This window comes from Somniosus microcephalus, chromosome 4 (assembly GCF_052327205.1).
Source record: "Somniosus microcephalus isolate GS21.2 chromosome 4, FLI_Smic_1.0, whole genome shotgun sequence".
NCBI classification, from domain to species: Eukaryota; Metazoa; Chordata; class Chondrichthyes; order Squaliformes; family Somniosidae; genus Somniosus; species Somniosus microcephalus.
The window spans coordinates 225,869,578-225,886,555 of record NC_140990.1 but is presented as its reverse complement, the minus strand read 5'-3'; the positions used below and the strand labels follow the sequence as shown (position 1 = coordinate 225,886,555).

The window sequence follows — 16,978 nt, the reverse complement described above, 5'->3', positions numbered from 1 at the left end:
TCCCTCAGCAGAACCTCCTTCCTTGTCCTATCTATGTCGTTGGTACCAACATGGACCACGACAACTGGATCCTCCCCCTCCCACTCCAAGTTTCTCTCCAGTCCAGAGGAGATGTCCTTAACCCTTGCACCGGGCAGGCAACACAGCCTTCGGGACTCTCGCTCTCGGCTGCAAAGAACTCTATCTATCCCCCTAACGATACTATCCCCTACCACTACAACATTTCTTTTAACTCCCCCCACTTGAATGGCCCCCCGCTCCACGGTGCTGTGGCCAGGTTGCTCATCCTCCCCGCAGTCCCCTCTACACTTTTCAGTATCCTACCATTTATTGTGTATTCCCTTGTCTTGTTAGCTCTCCCCAAATGCATTATAGAATCATAGAATGGTTACAACACGGAAGAAGGCCGTCCGGCCCGTCGAGCCCATGCCTGCTCTCTGCTAGAGCACTTTAGCTAGATCCACTCCCCCACCCTTTCCCCCTAGCCTTGCAAATTTTTTCCTTCAGGTACTTATCCAACCCACTTTTGAAAGCCATGATTGAATCTGCCTCCACCACTTTTTCAGACACTGCATTCCAGATCCTAACCACTCACTGAGTAAAAAAGTTTTTCCTCATGTTGTCTTTGGTTCTTCTGCCAATCACCTTAAATCTGTGTCCTTTGGTTCTTGACCCTTCCGCCAATGGGAACAGTTTCTCTCTCTCTACTCTGTCCAGACCACTCATGATTTTGAACACCTCTATCAAATCTCCTCTCAAATCTTCTTTGCTCTAAGGAGAACAACACCAGCTTCTCCAGTCTATCCACGTAATTGAAGTCCCTCATCCCTGGAATCATTTGCGTAAATCTTTTCTGCACCCTTTCTAAGGCCTTCACATCCTTCCTAAAGTGCGGTGCCCAGAATTGGACACAATACTCCAGTTGAGGCCAAACCAGTGTTTTATACAAGTTCATCATAATTTTCACGCTTTTGTATTCTATACCTCTATTCATGAAGCCCAGGATCTCGTAAGCTTTCTCAACCTGCCCTGCTACCTTCAACAATTTGTGCACATAGACCCCTAGGTCTCTGTTCATGCACCCACTTTAGGACTGTACCCTTTACTTTATATTTCCTCTCCTCATTCTTCCTACCAGAATTTATCACTTTGTACTTTTCTGCATTAAATTTCATCTGCCACATGTCCGCCCATTCCACCAGCCTGTCTCTGTCCTCTTGAAGCCTATCACTATCCTCCTCACTGTTCACTATACTTCCAAGTTTTGTGTCTTCTGCAAATTTTGAAGTTGTGCCCTGTACACCCACATCCAAGTCATTGATATATATCAAGGAAAGCAGTAGTCCTAGAACCAACTCCTGGGGAACACCACTGTATACCTTCCTCCACTCTGAAAAACAACCGTTCACCACTACTCTCTGTTTCCTGTCACTTAGCCAATTTTGTATCCGCGCTACCACTGTCCCTTTTATTCCATGGGCTTTTATTCCATGGGCTTCAACTTTGCTGCCAAGCTTATTATGTGGCACTTTGTCGAATGCCTTTTGGAAATCCATGTACACCATGTCAACCGCATTGACTCATCAACCCTCTCTGTTACCTCATCAAAAAACTCGGTCGAGTTGATTAAACACGATTTGCCTTTAACAAATCCGTGCTGGCTTTCCTTAATTAATCCGCACTTGTCCAAGTGAATGTTAATTTTGTCCCTAATTATTGTTCCTAAAAGCTTCCCTACTACCGAGGTTAAACTGACCAGCCTATAGTTGCTTGGTTTATCTTTACACCCTTTTTTGAACAAGGGTGTAACATTTGCAATTCTCCAGTCCTCTGGCACCACCCCCGTTTCTAAGGAGGATTGGAAGATTATGGCCAGTACCTCTGCGATTTCTTCCTTCACTTCTCTCGGCGTCCTAGGATGCATCCCATCCGGCCCTGGTGACTTATCTAATTTAAGTACAGCAAGCCTTTCTAGTACCTCCTTTATCATTTTTTATCCCATCTAGTATCTCCTCTATTGTGTCCTTCACTATGTTTATGGCAGCATCTTCTTCCTTGGCGAAGACAGATGCAAAGTACTCATTTAGCACCTCAGCCATGCCCTCTGCCTCCATGCGTAGGTCTTTTTGGTCCCTAATCGGCCCAACCCCCCCTCTTACTACCTGTTTACGATTTATGTGCCTATAGAAGACTTTTGGATTACCTTTTATGTTACCTCACATTTCTCTGGATTGAATTCCATTTGCCACTTTTCTGCCCACCTGACCAGTCCATTGATATCTTCCTGCAGTCTACAGCTTTCTTCCTCACTATCAACCACACGGCCAATTTTTGTATCATCTGGAAACTTCTATATCATGCCCCCTACATTGAAGATATACCACAAAAAGCAAGGGACCTAGTACTGAACCCTGTGGAACCCCACTGGAAACAGCCTTCCAGTCACAAAAACATCCGTCGACCATTACACTCTGCTTCCTGCCTCCGAGCCAGTTTTGGATCCAACTTGCCACTTTCCCTTGGATCCCATGGGTTTTTCCTTTTCTGACCAGTATACCATGTAAGACCTTGTCAAAAGCCTTGCTAAAATCCATGTAGACTACATCAAACGCGCTACCCTCATTGACTCTCCTTGTTACCTTCTCAAAAAATTCAATCAAGTTAGTCAGACATGACTTTCCCTTAACAAATCCATGCTGAGTGTCCTTGATTAATCCATGCCTTTGTAAATGACGATTAATACTATCCCTAAGAATTTTTTCCAATAACTTGCCCACCACGAAGGTTAGGCTGACTTGCCTTTATTTACTCAGTCTATCCCTTTCTCATTAACAACGGTGCAACGTTGGCATTCCTCTGGCACCACACCTGTAGCCAGAGAGGATTGGAAAATGTTGGTCAGAGCTGCTGCTATTTCCTCCCTTGCTTCTCTTAACAGCCAGGGATACATTTCATCTGGGCCTGGTGATTTATCTGCTTTCAAAGGTGCTAAACCCTGTAATATATGCTCTCTCACTGTTTATTTCATCTAATATTTCACACTCCTCCTTCTTAACTACAATATCTGCATCATCTCTCTATTTTTGTGAAGACAGACGCAAAGTATTCATTAAGAACCATACCCAAGTCTTGCGCCTTTACACACAGTTCAGAGGGACCTGGGGGTCCTTGTGCATGAAACACAAAAAGTTAGCATGCAGGTACAACAAGTAATCAAAAAGGCAAATGGAATGTTGGCCTTTATTTCAAGGGGGTGGTCTATAAAAGCAGGGAAGTCCTGCTACAACTGTACAGGGTATTGGTGAGTCCACACCTTGAGTACTGCATACAGTTTTGGTCTCCTTTTTTAAGGAAGGATATACTTGCATTGGAGGCAGTTCAGAGACGATTCACATGGTTGATTCCTGAGATGAGGGGGTTGACTTATGAAGAAAGTTTGAGCAGGTTGGGCCTATACTCATTAGAATTTAGGAGAATGAGAGGTGATCTTATTGAAACATATAAGATACTGAAGGGGCTTGATAAGGTAGATGCAGAGAGGATGTTTCCCCTCGTGGGGAAATCTAGAACTCGGGGGCATAGTTTCAGAATATGGGGGCACCCATTTAGAACTGAGATGAGGAGGAATTTCTTCTGAGGGTCGTAATCTGTGGAATTCTCTGCCCCAGAGAGCTGTGGAGGCTGGGTCATTAAATACATTTAAGGTGGAGATAGACAGATTTTTACAAGATAAGGGAGTGAAGGGTTATGGGGAGCGGGCAGCGAAGTGGCTTTGACCCCAAGATTAGCCATGATCTTATTGAATGGCGGAGCAGGCTCGAGGGGCCAAGTGGCCTATTCCTGCACCGATTTCTTATGTTATCTTTTTGGTCTCTAATATGCCCTATTCTTTCCTTGGTTATCATCTTGCTCTTTATGTATTTATAGAACACCTTTGGGTTCTCCTTAATTTTACTTGCCAATATTTTTTCATGCTCTCTCTTTACTTTCCTAATTTCCTTTTTAATTTCACCCTTACACTTTCTGTACTCCTCTCGGCTTTCTGCAGTATTCAGCTCTACAATTATCTGCAATTCTTTGTATAAATATGCTGAGCTGCCCACTTATTCAGTCAAAATATGTGTGATTGTGATTGAGACTTTGATGTACTAGTCTTCACTTTGAGAAATTAAGTGTTCCATCGAAAGTATGATTATATTTCCAACTTGTTTCTTATCCACTCATACTTTGGCCCCAACTAAGATGGCTATGAAGCATCCCACTGTGGTCCAATTATTTTTTTAAAAATCTGATGCCATAGGTCCACAAATGGCTATCTTCCAATATCCAATTTTCAATGTAATTACTACTGTGTTTTTGGATTCTTTTATCCTTTTTATTCTAGATATTTTTGGCTTCTGTTTTAGGCTACTCTCGTAGGTAGACCTGCACTCTCTAGAGCCTCTCGAGTGTTTTCACTTTCCCTGAAATTTAGGTAGAATGTGGCAGCATGCCCAGGGTAAAAAGATACTGGTTCTATCTTGTGCCTCTCTGAGGTCATCCTCATCCTCGAAAGTGGCAGAGTGCCACTACATTATGAGAACAATAGACCAGTCAGCTTAATGTCAGTGATAGGAATGATTCTGGAATCTATACTAAAATAAGTGATAGAAGAGCATCTAGAGACAGAAAATAGTCAGCATGGATTCCGAAAGGCTAAGTCATGTTTAACTAACCTGATAGAATTCAAATGGAAAGAGAAAATGAGGGTAATGCAATAGATGTCATATACTTGGATTTTCAAAAGGCCTTTCATATGGTATCACATGTAGGCTCATGACAAAAGTTAGGGCATGTGGAGTTGGTGGACAAATAGCTGAATGGATAGCAAATTGGCTAAAAAAAAATAGAAAGCAGAGAGTAGGGGTAAAGGGTAGTTATTTACATTAGCGGGAGGTAGAAAGTGGTGTTCCACAAGGATCAGTGCTGGGACCACTGTTATTCATAATTTACACTAATCATTTGGACTCTGAAACAAGTAACTCAATATCAAAATTTGCAGATGATGCCAAAACTGGGGGTATAGCCAACACTGAGGAACAATACAACATAATACAAGAAGACATTAGAAAACTTGCAGACTCAGCAGTTAAGTGGTAAATGAACTTTAGTATAGATAAATGTGAGGCAATGCACTTTGGTAGGAAAAACAGATACATCACCTACACACATTAGAAAATAAAAAACTGAATGGGTAGAAGTATAAAGGGATTGGGGATGCAGGTGAACAAATCATTAAAAGCAGTAGCCCACCACCACAGGAGCCAGTCTTCAGCCAATTTGATTCACTCCACGTGATATCAAGAAATGGCTGAGCGCACTGGATACAGCAAAGGCTGTGGGCCCCGACAACATCCCGGCTGTCATGCTGAAGACTTGCGCTCCAGAACTAGCCGTGCCTCTAGCCAAGCTGTTCCAGTACAGCCATAACACTGGCATCTCTCCGACAATGTGGAAAACTGCCCAGGTATGTCCTGTCCACAAAAAGCAGGACAAATCCAATCTGGCCAATTATTGCCCCATCTTAATCATCAGCAAAGTGATGGAAGGTGTCATCAACCATGCTATCAAGCAGCACTTACTCACCAATAACCTGCTCACTGATGCCTAGTCTGGGTTCCGCCAGGACCACTCGGCTCCAGACCTCATTACAGCCTTGGTCCAAACATGGACAAAGGAGCTGAATTCCAGAGGTGAGGAGAGAGTGACTGCCCTTGACATCAAGGCAGCATTTGACCGAGTGTGGCATCAAGGAGCCCTAGTAAAACTGAAGTCAATGGGAATCTGGGGGGAAAACCCTCCACTGGCTGGAGTCATACCTAGCACAAAGGAAGATGGTTGTGGTGGTTGGAGGTCAAACATCACAGCCCCAGGACGTCGCTGCACAAGTTCCTCAGTGCAATGTCCTAGGCACAACCATCTTCAGCTGCTTCATCAATGACCTTCCCTCCATCATAAGATCAGATGTGGGGATGTTCACTGATGATTGCAAAGTGTTCAATGCCATTCGCACTTCCTCAAATAATGAAGCAGTCCATGCCTGCATGCAGCAAGACCTGGACGACATTCAGGCTTGGGCTGATAAGTGGCAGGTAACATTCACGCCACACAAGTGCCAGGCAATGACTATCTCCAACAACCGAGCATCTAATCACTGCCCCTTGACATTCAATGGTATTACCATCACCGAATCCTCCACCATCAATATCCTGGGGGTCACCATTGACCAGAAACTTAACTGGACCAGCCACATAAATACTGTGCATATAAGAGCAGGTCAGAGGCTGGGTATTCTGCGGCGAGTGTCTCGCCTCCTGACTCCCCAAAGCCTTACAAGGCACAAGTCAGGAGTGTGATGGAATACTCTCCACTTGCCTGGATGAGTGTAGCTCCAACAACACTTAAGAAGCTCGACACCATCCAAGACAAAGCAGCCCGTTTGATTGATACCCCATCCACCACCTTAAACAGTCACTCTCTCCACCACCGGCGTACCGTGGCTGCAGTGTGTACCATCTACAAGATGCACTGTAGCAACTCGCCAAGGCTTCTTTGACAGCACCTCTCAAACCCGTGACCTCTACCACCTAGAAGGACAAGGGCAGCAGGCGCATGGGAACACCACCACCTCCAAGTTCCCCTCCAAGTCACACACCATCCTGACTTGTAAGTATATCACCGTTCCTTCATCGTCACTGGGTCAATGTCCTGGAACACCCTCCCTAACAGTACTGTGGAAGTACCTTCACCACGCGGACCGCAGCAGCTCACCACCACCTTCTCAAGGGCAATAAATGCTGGCCTTGCCAGCGACGTCCACTTCCCATGAATGAATTTTATAAAAAGTATCGCAGGTCAGCAAAGCAATTAAAAATGCTAATAAAGCACTGGGATTTATTTCTAGGGGTATAGAATCCAAAAGTAATGAAATTATGTTAAACTTGTATAGGACCCTGGTCAAATTGGCTGCCGTGTTTCCTACATTACAACAGTGACTACACTGCAAAAGTACTTCATTAGCTATAAAGTGCCTTGGGACATCCTGAGATCATGAAAGGCGCTATATAATTGCAAGTCTCTTTTTTTTCTGACTGAGGTGAGAGTGCTACCAAGCAGAAACATAACACTAAGCTACAGCATATCGAGTTAAGCTGGAACATTGGCCTGGATATTAACAGGGATGGATTATGTAGCTGGGGGGAGTGGCGGGGGGGGGGGAGAGGGGCTGCATGGTTTTAACTCAAATGTGCATTTTTTGGCTTCACAGTCTCCCCGCCTGGAATGTAGCCTAATTGACAGGCTTGGCTTCCAGTCGGGCTGGGAGGCCGCAGGACCAAGCAGGACCAATCCCGTTTGGCGGGGGGGGTTAGGGGGGGCGGTGGGGGGAGTCGATACTAGACCCCTTGGGGGATCTGATCCTGGGGAGAGGTCAGATACCTGACCCTGGGGTGGGGGGGGAGGGGTCCTTTCCCTGTCCCTGAGGGCCTTTCCCAAGGCCTGGGAAACTTGATGCCCACTGTAAAACCTGCTAAGCATGTTAAATCAGAGGCTGCAGCCTCATTTAAATTGCCGACCCGCCTCCTAGGAGTGGGTTGGCTGCCTACCTCCTGTCCTGGCTCCATAAAACCCTGAAGTAGGTGGGGTTAAGTTTTTTTTTTTTTAATTTCAACATCTGACCCGAACGCAACTCACCCGTTTTTGTGTGCTAAAATTCCCCCCATTATTTCTGCGTGTGAAGCTGGTTTTCAAGTCCTCTGACAGAATTAAAGAAGCTAATGGCCCAGAAATTCGGGTTGGAGGCTTCCTGCGGGTGCAAGCCTCCGACCTGCCGTTGAGCTGTGGGTCCCCGTGGAATTGCGATCCTGGGCCTCCTCCAACTGCCGGCGTGCAGTGCTTGCGTATCCCAGGGGCGCAGTTAGTTCGATGCGTCCCCTGGGATCACGTGGGCCATGGAGAGCCAATGGTAGCAGGGAATGCTTCATTCATAAGTTTGACAGGACCTGCCAAACCTATAAATACTATAAGCCCTAAAACATCACAAACCTCATAATTTTTAAAATAACTATAAATTACATGAAATAACTATTATAAACAATAATTTAAATTTTTGAAAAAATTAATTACATTTTTTAATGGGGCTAAAAATAAACTTACCTTTCTTTAAAGTATATAAAAATAATAAACCTGTGGAAAAAATATTTTAATTTTAATTAATTCACCACTTACCTTGTTAAAAGCAGGCCTTGCGACTGCTTTTTACATGTCTAACTTCTGGAGACTTACCTTCCCGGAGAAACCTGGGAAAAAAACGTAAGTTCGATGCGCACGCGCTGCCTCTCCCGCGCATACGTTCCACCTCTTAACCCCTTCTTTCAGGGGAACGGAAGTGCCGGTTTCCCGCGCATGTGCAGTGCATGCAGGAAACCGGCACTTTCGTTGGGCCTACGGGTGAGTACCCCGTGCGTTGGGACCTGAATTTCTGGGCCATTTGTCACTTCTGATGCCACAGGTCCATACATGACTAGGTCCCCTTCCCCAGCTATCAACATACTGACCTAAATCATTCCACACAACTGTTATTCTGCACAATGCCACACCCGAATATTAGGTAGTTTATCAATTTAGTTAATATTTTAACAACTTAAATGACTTGGCTTTAAGAAATAATTTTATGTAACAAGTTGAACTTCATTGGTCATGTGCTATACAGTCAGTTCCAATATAACTTTGTATTGTACCAGCATAGGTGTGAAATATCTTCTACTGTATATTTACACATTTACTGAAATATTAATACCTTGATGTATTTTTAAGTAATCATGTGAGAAATTTGTCGTTAATGTGACACAATTATTAATTCTGCAGCATGGACATTATGTAACACCGTATGAGCATCTTGGCCTTAAGCATCTGTCATGACACCCACTACCAGCAAAATAGTCTGAAAACAGTTAACTGTGTACCAGCAGCTTTATATAACCATTAGTTGCAATGATAAAGACAAAATCCTTCCTTTTGAGCTGTGTCGTTCCCCGACCCCCATTAGTCACTGCAACAGGCTGTAATTTATTTTTTAGGGAGGGAGCAATTTGGGGTACAAATTATAAGAAGTTATAAATTGTAAGAGATAGTAAAAATCACTCTCCTTCCTGGGCTAGTGTGTGATATGTAATGAAGAAAGGTAATTGCAGTTTATGAGGAACACACACAATTAACTATAGCACAATTGAATGCTTTATTTGCTTCCAGAGTGCCAAGAATGTTGGTAAAGGTGACCAAATAACTCTCAGCCCACGTAATTAAAAAAAAAAATACAAGTGTAACTTTCTATCTTAATACTGTGTATGTGATTGGAATTTTACAGCAGAGAAGGTCTATGCTGGCTCTATGAAAGTGTTATCCACTTAGCCCCAATGAAAGTGTTATCCACTTCCCTTGCCTGTACCATTTAAAATGTTTCTGTTCAAATATTTTGTACACTTCCCTTTTAATAGCTATTATGGAATCTGCTTCCATCACTGTTTCTACTAGGGCATTCCATGTCGTAACAATCCTCAGAGTAAAAAATAATCTCCAGCATTTCCCTTGTTAAAGACAAATCGTGTTTAACCAACTTGTTTGAGTTTTTTGATGAGGTAACAGAGAGGGTTGATGAGGGCAATGCAGTTGATGTGTACATGGATTTCCAAAAGGCGTTCGACAAAGTGCCACATAATAGGCTTGCCAGCAAAGTTGAAGCCCATGGAATAAAAGGGACAGTGGCAGCATGGATACGAAATTGGATAAGTGACAGGAAACAGAGAGTAGTGGTGAACGGTTGTTTTTCGGACTGGAGGAAGGTTTACAGTGGTGTTCCCCAGGGGTCGGTTCTAGGACCACTGCTTTTCTTGATATATGACTTGGATGTGGGTGTATAGGGCACAATTTCAAAATTTGTAGATGACCCAAAACTTGGAAGTATAGTAAACAGTGAGGAGGATAGTGATAGACTTCAAGAAGACATAGACAGATTGGTGAAATGGGCGGACATGTGGCAGATGTAATTTAACGCAGAAAAGTGCAAAGTGATACATTTTGGTAGGAAGAATGAGGAGAGGAAATATAAACTAAAGGGTACAATCTTAAAGGGGGTGCATGAACAGAAAGACCTAGGGGTATATGTGCACAAATCGTTGAAGGTGGCAGGGCAGGTTGAGAAAGCAATTAAAAATGCTTACGGGATCCTGGGCTTCATAAATAGAGGTATAGAGTACAAAAACGTGGAAATTATGATGAACTTGTATAAAACACTGGTTCGGCCTCAACTGGAGTATTGTGTCCAATTCTGTGCACCGCACTTTAGGAAGGATGTGATGGCCTTAGAGGGGGTGCAGAAAAGATTTACAAGAATGGTTCCAGGGATGAGTGACTTCAGTTACGTGGATAGACTGGAGAAGCTGGGGTTGTTCTCCTTGGAGCAGAGGAGATTTGATAGAGGTGTTCAAAATCATGAGTGGTCTGGACAGAGTAGATAGAGAGAAACTGTTCCCATTTGCAGAAGGCTTGAGAACCAGAGGATACAGATTTAAGGTGATTGGCAAAAGAACCAAAGGCGACATCTGAAAAAACTTTTTAACGCAGCGAGTAGTTAGGATCTGGAATGCACTGCCTGAGAGGGTGGTGGAGGCAGACTCAATCACGACTTTCAAAAGGGAATTGGACAAGTACCTGAAAGAGAGACATTTGCAGGGCTATGGGGAAAGGGTGGGGGAGTGGGACTAGCTGAGGTGCTCTTGCAGAGAGCCAGCATGGGCCCGACCGCTGAATGGCCTTCTCCCATGCTGTAACCATTCTATGATTCTATTCCTTTGGTGATGGTCTTAAATTGTGCCTTCTAATTATCGACTCCCTGACCAGAGAAAATACCATTTTTCCTATTTCTCTTATCAAAATCCCTGGTTATTTTGAGTACCACTATCAAATTTCCTCTTGATCTATTCTAATGAAAAGATCTCTCGTCTCTCCTCATAGCTAAAGCCTCTCAACACTGGTATCCTAGTGAATCTCTTCTGCACCATCTCCTAGGTCTTCCTAAAGTAAGGCCCCCAAAAACAGTCTAACCCATGTTTTGTGTAGGTTTAGCATTACAGTACTTCTGCTTTGTATTCTTAATCCTTAATTATAAAACCTAGGATTCCATATACTGTACATTTTAATACCTTTAGTAAGTTGACCTTTTAAAGATTTGTGCATCTGAACAATTAAGTCTCTATTCCTTGTAAAGTTTTGTCATTTAGTGAAAACTTCATTTCATTTTACCTCCCAAAATGTACCATTTCACATTTCAGCACATTAAATGTCATGTTGCATCTATCTGTGCAATCTATTAACTTATACCCTCCTGAAGTCATAGTTGTTTTCACCATTAACCATGCTGCTTTTTTACGCTGTCTGCAAATTTTAATATTGTGATCCATATACCCAAACCCAGTTCATTTTCTATTTAGGAGAGCATTGGTCCCAACACAAACACCTAGGGGACACACGTTTACATTCCTGTAGTCTGAAAAATACCCGTTAACCACTAGTCTTTTTACTGTCCTTTAACCAGCTTCCTATCCATGCTGCCACATGTCCTTTAATACTGCCATTATTTATATTGACAAGCTTCCTATGCAGCACCAAATCAAACCCCTTTTTAAAAATCCATTTCACAACCTCCTCTGCTTTTTTCTCCAATAAACGACTATTTTCTCAAAGAACTCTTACTGCAGTATATTTGTCAGACACGACTTGCCTTTTACAAATCCAAGCCTGCTGTCCTTAATTAACTTGTGTCTTTCTAATGAATATTAATTTTATCCCATATTATGGCCTCTGGAAGCTTAACCACCACCACACTATTAGGCTGACTGGTCTATAGTTGGCTTATCCCTTTCTCTCTTTTTGAACAGATGTATTACATTGGCAACTCTTCAGACCTCTTGAATAATATTTAATATCCAAGGATGTTTGAAAGATTATAGTCAGAGCCTCGACTAGTTCCTCTCGAACTTCCCTCAGTATGCATGCCATCAATTTCTAATTGAGTCATATCTCAAGTTGATACTGGCCCAGTGAATATGCTTGCAGTCCAAATAGTAAACACAACAAAAGCAAAGGTTTAAAGCATGCAACAGAATTTAAGTCATTTGAAATGTTTCAAAAATTAATGCTCTTTTGTTTTTCAGTGCTTGCTCGCACCTTTTGTCTGTTGCTAATTTCAATTTACTGTCATTCACGTCTATAGGAACGACTGTAACTGTGCTCAAACTTTTTAAGAATATCCCTGTAAGAAAGCAGTTTTACTCGACTGCCAAAAAATGCAAAGATGAGCTGAAAAAAGTTCAAGACCTCCTAATGGCATATGGCATAATAAAACCAGACCTTAGGATTATTTTCACACACAATAAGGTAAGGAAAAGTTATTTTGCATTTTTTTAAATTGTTGGAGCATGTGGACTGTTTTCAGTATCAAGGTAATAATCATGACATAACATGTTGCAAGCTTTAAAATATTTCCTCCTGTAATGAGAAGCTGTTCAAACCCAAGGTAATTCCCTTTATTACCCATTTCCTCCTCTTCCCTCTGGAAAAGCACTTTGGTTCTGCTTGATACCTTCTACTGAAGGCATAGCCAAGATTGGGTGCTCTTTGTGTGCATAATGCTGGCGGTGTTCTCTGCTCAATGGTACAGCACGTTCGAGCATTTGTACGCTTCACTTAGATTGTACTAGGTCCTTGTCCTATCTAACGAGCCCAAGACCCCTTTAGTAGATCAGAAATTTAATGCCACAGTTCTGCTTTTTTTCATTTGTTTTGTTTCACATTTTCATTGTTTGAGATATACATTTTAGAAGATATTTTCTCAATATTCTAAGATTAAATTATTTAATATGTTCAGAATAAATGCATCTGTTTTAAATTTACAAGTTAAATTAAATTTGTGTATAAATTTTCAAACTGGGACTCCCAGATCCTAGGGTGTCCACCATATTCTCAGATTTCTGTATTTATTAACCTACTGACACATTAGTCCTGATTTTAACCTAACCCGCCCAGCCGGTATGAGGCAGGTTCAGGTCTGGGTCAGACAGCGGTTTTACACCCGGCATGATTTTTACTCTCCACGTAATTTTCCAAGTTTCTAAGCCATCTTCGATGTATTGAGTTGCAACTTATCCACAGCTGGAATGTCCTGGGTGGAAACCGGCTTGATCATAACTAGCTGCCTTTCCATTATTGGTGTTATTCTACCCATTGTCATCCACTCATATAGCTTGATGGTTGAACAGAGTAAGGATATTGGCTGGTAACTCTGCAGAGTTGGGACCTTTGTGTTTTGAATATTGCAACCACCTTGGCCTGACTCCACAGCCTGGCTACCTGCGTTGTCTCCATGCATGAATTGGAAAAAGTCAGGTAGTCACTTCTGTGCGCCTGTCCTGAAGTTCACAAGATATACCACCAAATCCAGCTGCTTTTCCACATTTCAAGGTTTTCATGGCTATTTTTACCTCTTAAATGTTGAGCTGTTCATTGCAGACGTTGTTGCCTCTGGGAAGCGAGTGGAGTTCCTGGTTGATTTGTTTTGTTTTGTGCTTTACGGGTTGATTTGCTGTTTAGAATGAGTTGGTGTACACCTTGGTTGGGAGAGACTTTGATTTTTCATCAGGGTATCAGCTTGCGAACGGTGGCCCATGCTTTTCGGCTATTGTGGCTGTTGTTTCAATCATCTCCCTCCAGCGGTCACACCGCCCCTTTCCAATCTCTCTCGTGAGCATTTCCCGAAGCCTAATGGTTTCTCACTGAAAAGATCCAAGTCAAACAGTTCTGACTATCTCTTATATTGTTGGCTTGTTTGTTCTGAAAGCCCAGGCACACAGGCCGAGGCTGTCCTTCCCTCGTCGGGTCCGGGACGGGCGACATCGGTGGTGGGTCCCGACCCCGCTGCTGGCTCCATTCCGCTCTGGAAAATGATTTTCCGTTAATGGGGCTTGTTAAGCCCACCCAGCGTGTTTCCCGGGCCAATTAAAGGAAGCGAGTCTGGTGACGTCATTCGTGACGTCATCAGCCGGTTTCCTTAAAGAGACCATGTCCAACTTTCTTTTAACATTTGTGCTGTCAGTGTTCTACAGCATTGAAGTGCCGAAAACACTGACAATCACTGCACAGAGGCAGAGGGCTGCACCCAGGCTCTCCCATGACTCCCTCCATATGCTTATGCTCCAATGGGCGGAAGAGACCTCCCCAAGGAGACCAACGCAGCCTGGTTGCACATTGCAGAGGACATCACAAGCAGGGATGTGGTCAGGAGGACCTGGGCGCAGTGGCGCAAACCTTTCAATGATCTCATTAGATCACGAAACATTAATACAAAGCCACACTCACCTTCACCCTGCTGTGCCTCTCATAACATCCCCATCACTCTGCCTTCCCTACCCTACTCCTGCACATCCTTACTCACACCAAACTTACCTTGCACCTCCACTCATCCCCCTCTCTCTATCTACATTATCACATCCCCATCTCACTAGCCACCCCTCACACTCACCCTCATCCTAGTGCAATCATACCAACTAGCAACACACAAGAGTAGCCACGTGTGTGTTTTATCCAATGTTCATGTAAAGTTTCTGTTAATGTGCTGTCAAACACTGAAACCTTTATTTTCAACACTTTCCATTCTTTGACAGATTTGTGTGCACCTTTGAAAATGGTTAGTGAGTTGCAGTGAATGGTGAGACATAACGGTACCCCCCACAATGGTGGTGAGTGTGAAAGGAATGGCTTGGACATTGTAGGGATGCGTTATGGTGTTGGTGTGGGGTGGTGCCAACCTGGCGCATCATGTGGCAGCCAGGGTGTTCCGCGGCAAGTGAAGTAAATCTGGCCATGGTGAGGCCATCCCTGGCCGCTCGGGTACTGATGCCCTCTGTCCTGTGCAGCATCAGGTGATTGTGGAGAAGGTTGGTGCTGCTGGTGTGCCTGGTGTTGGGGCTGATCATGGTCGGATTCTGAGGACCAAGGTGAGACACTATATAGGCCACCCATGTTGATGGAATAGATGGCAGGTGAAGTAGAGATGACAGAAGCATTCTGTCAATGGTGAGAGAATTCTTCCAATGAGGTGAGAGTGGATAGAGCGTGGAAAGCCTGCAGAATCGTTTCTGGAAATGGACTGAGAAACAGCTTGTGGCTGAGGAAAGTGATGATCTGTCAGGTGGAAGCTTTTACTGTACATTTGAAGCTGTCACATAATCAGCTGGAGCAATGGCCACTGAACTCCCGCCTCAGTTTGACCGATGTGGTCCCCGAACAGTGTGGTTCCCGTGGCCATGAAGTCAAAGTCAAAAGGTAAGTTAAAAAACCTGTTAATGATCTGTCAACTAGATGCTAATGAGTTTAAGTGGGCTGCTCAACGCTGACAGACCCAACATTGGGAAAGGCGGCTGAGGACCGATCACACCCGCTGAACCCCCGGAAAATTCCGGCCATAGTGTCCAACCTTTTGGGCAGTCATCCACAATAGGGAGACAAATTCTCTATAATGTTCATGTCATAATATTACAGATGGTTTCATCCAATTCAGAGGTAAGGCCTTCCCAACCAGCCTTTCTGAAGTTGAATCCTAGCAAGTACTTTGTCTTCCTGGGTTGAATTGCAACCTTTATAGTCACTTGCACTGGTCTACGCTGTGATCTTAGGATCACTTCCATTACGTCCCTTCTGAAACTGTCTGCATTATCATGATAAGACGTGTCAAAAGCTAGGTTGGGGTTTTAGTCCATGTTCCATTGTGCACTTTGGGAGGTACATTTGTCCTTGGGATCAGAGAGCAAGATGAGGTTCTTTGTCACCGCCCACTTGCCAACTTCTTTCGCATTGTAGCCATTGTTGGAGTATTCCCAGATGGTGTTGTAACTATTGTTTTTTTCTGGCAAGGGAAATTTGGATGGCCATTGAACCTGTTCACTGGGTGATTTATAAACAAAAGCTACTGTTATTTGGTTGAGTTCAACCATGATGAGTTTCATTGTACCATGTTTTTCACTAGTCTTTGGTCATGTTCAAGTATCCTACTGCCATAGCTGTTGCTTTTAATGTCCACACAGCAATGTGCATTCCAGGGATATTTGGTGCTGCTGTCTCTCTGTGTCTCTTGCAAGCACATGATATCTGCTTTCATGCCAAGAATGAATGAAAGAATGTTGGCCTTCTCTGCAGAGAATCCCTCCACATTGAAGCTGATAATTTTGAATGGCATCTTTGGCTGAGGCCTTGAGGAGGGCCATTTATGCTGCTGTCTACATCTTATCCGGTCTCGGTTCGTGTTGTCAAATTTGGTCTCCCATGTTTTGTTGCAATGGGAGATTAACGGGTGTCACGACGTGAATGTATCCGAGTCAACCCCATTTATAATGAGGATATTGATATTTCGTGTTACAGTCTCTTCGGTACCTTGCATGCTGTGTAATACACAGTTCAGTAGTCAGCGTTGGTGCAGTCATTTCTATTACATGAAATATTAGTTGAAGTACAACCTACTACAGGTATTTGTAAAATTCACAGCATCATGTGGAACATTGAGGGAAATAATTTTATGGCTAATACTATAATTATTTCAGAGGTCTTTGAGCTGGACACATTGGCCCCAGCATTAATCTGAAGGTGGCTTCCGAATGGGGTGGGTGCGTGGGGCGAAACCCGGAAGTCAACTGAGTGGGTCGGAATCTGCGATCTTACACAATTGTACCAATTAATTTTGACTTCCGGGTTTTGCATCTCCAATCTGCACAGTGGATGTGATGAGCACCTGCATGATGTGATCTCAGCTGTATTTAAAGGGACAGTTCACAAATGGAAATTGGAGATGTTCAGGATGGATGGTGGATATGGAGCAAGGGCAGCACTCAAATTT

General features: G+C 43.5%; 1 protein-coding gene across 4 annotated transcripts in view; it reads left to right on the top strand.

Moving 5' to 3' along the window:
• pms1 (PMS1 homolog 1, mismatch repair system component) overlaps positions 1-16,978 on the top strand; it is a 128,883-nt gene that overhangs the window by 36,294 nt on the left and 75,611 nt on the right. For all 4 annotated transcript variants that reach the window (XM_085985873.1, XM_085985875.1, XM_085985874.1 and 1 more), the window contains exon 5: positions 12,308-12,471. In XM_085985873.1, coding sequence (XP_085841999.1) covers positions 12,308-12,471 — 164 coding nt within the window. The remainder of the gene's footprint in view (positions 1-12,307; positions 12,472-16,978) is intronic.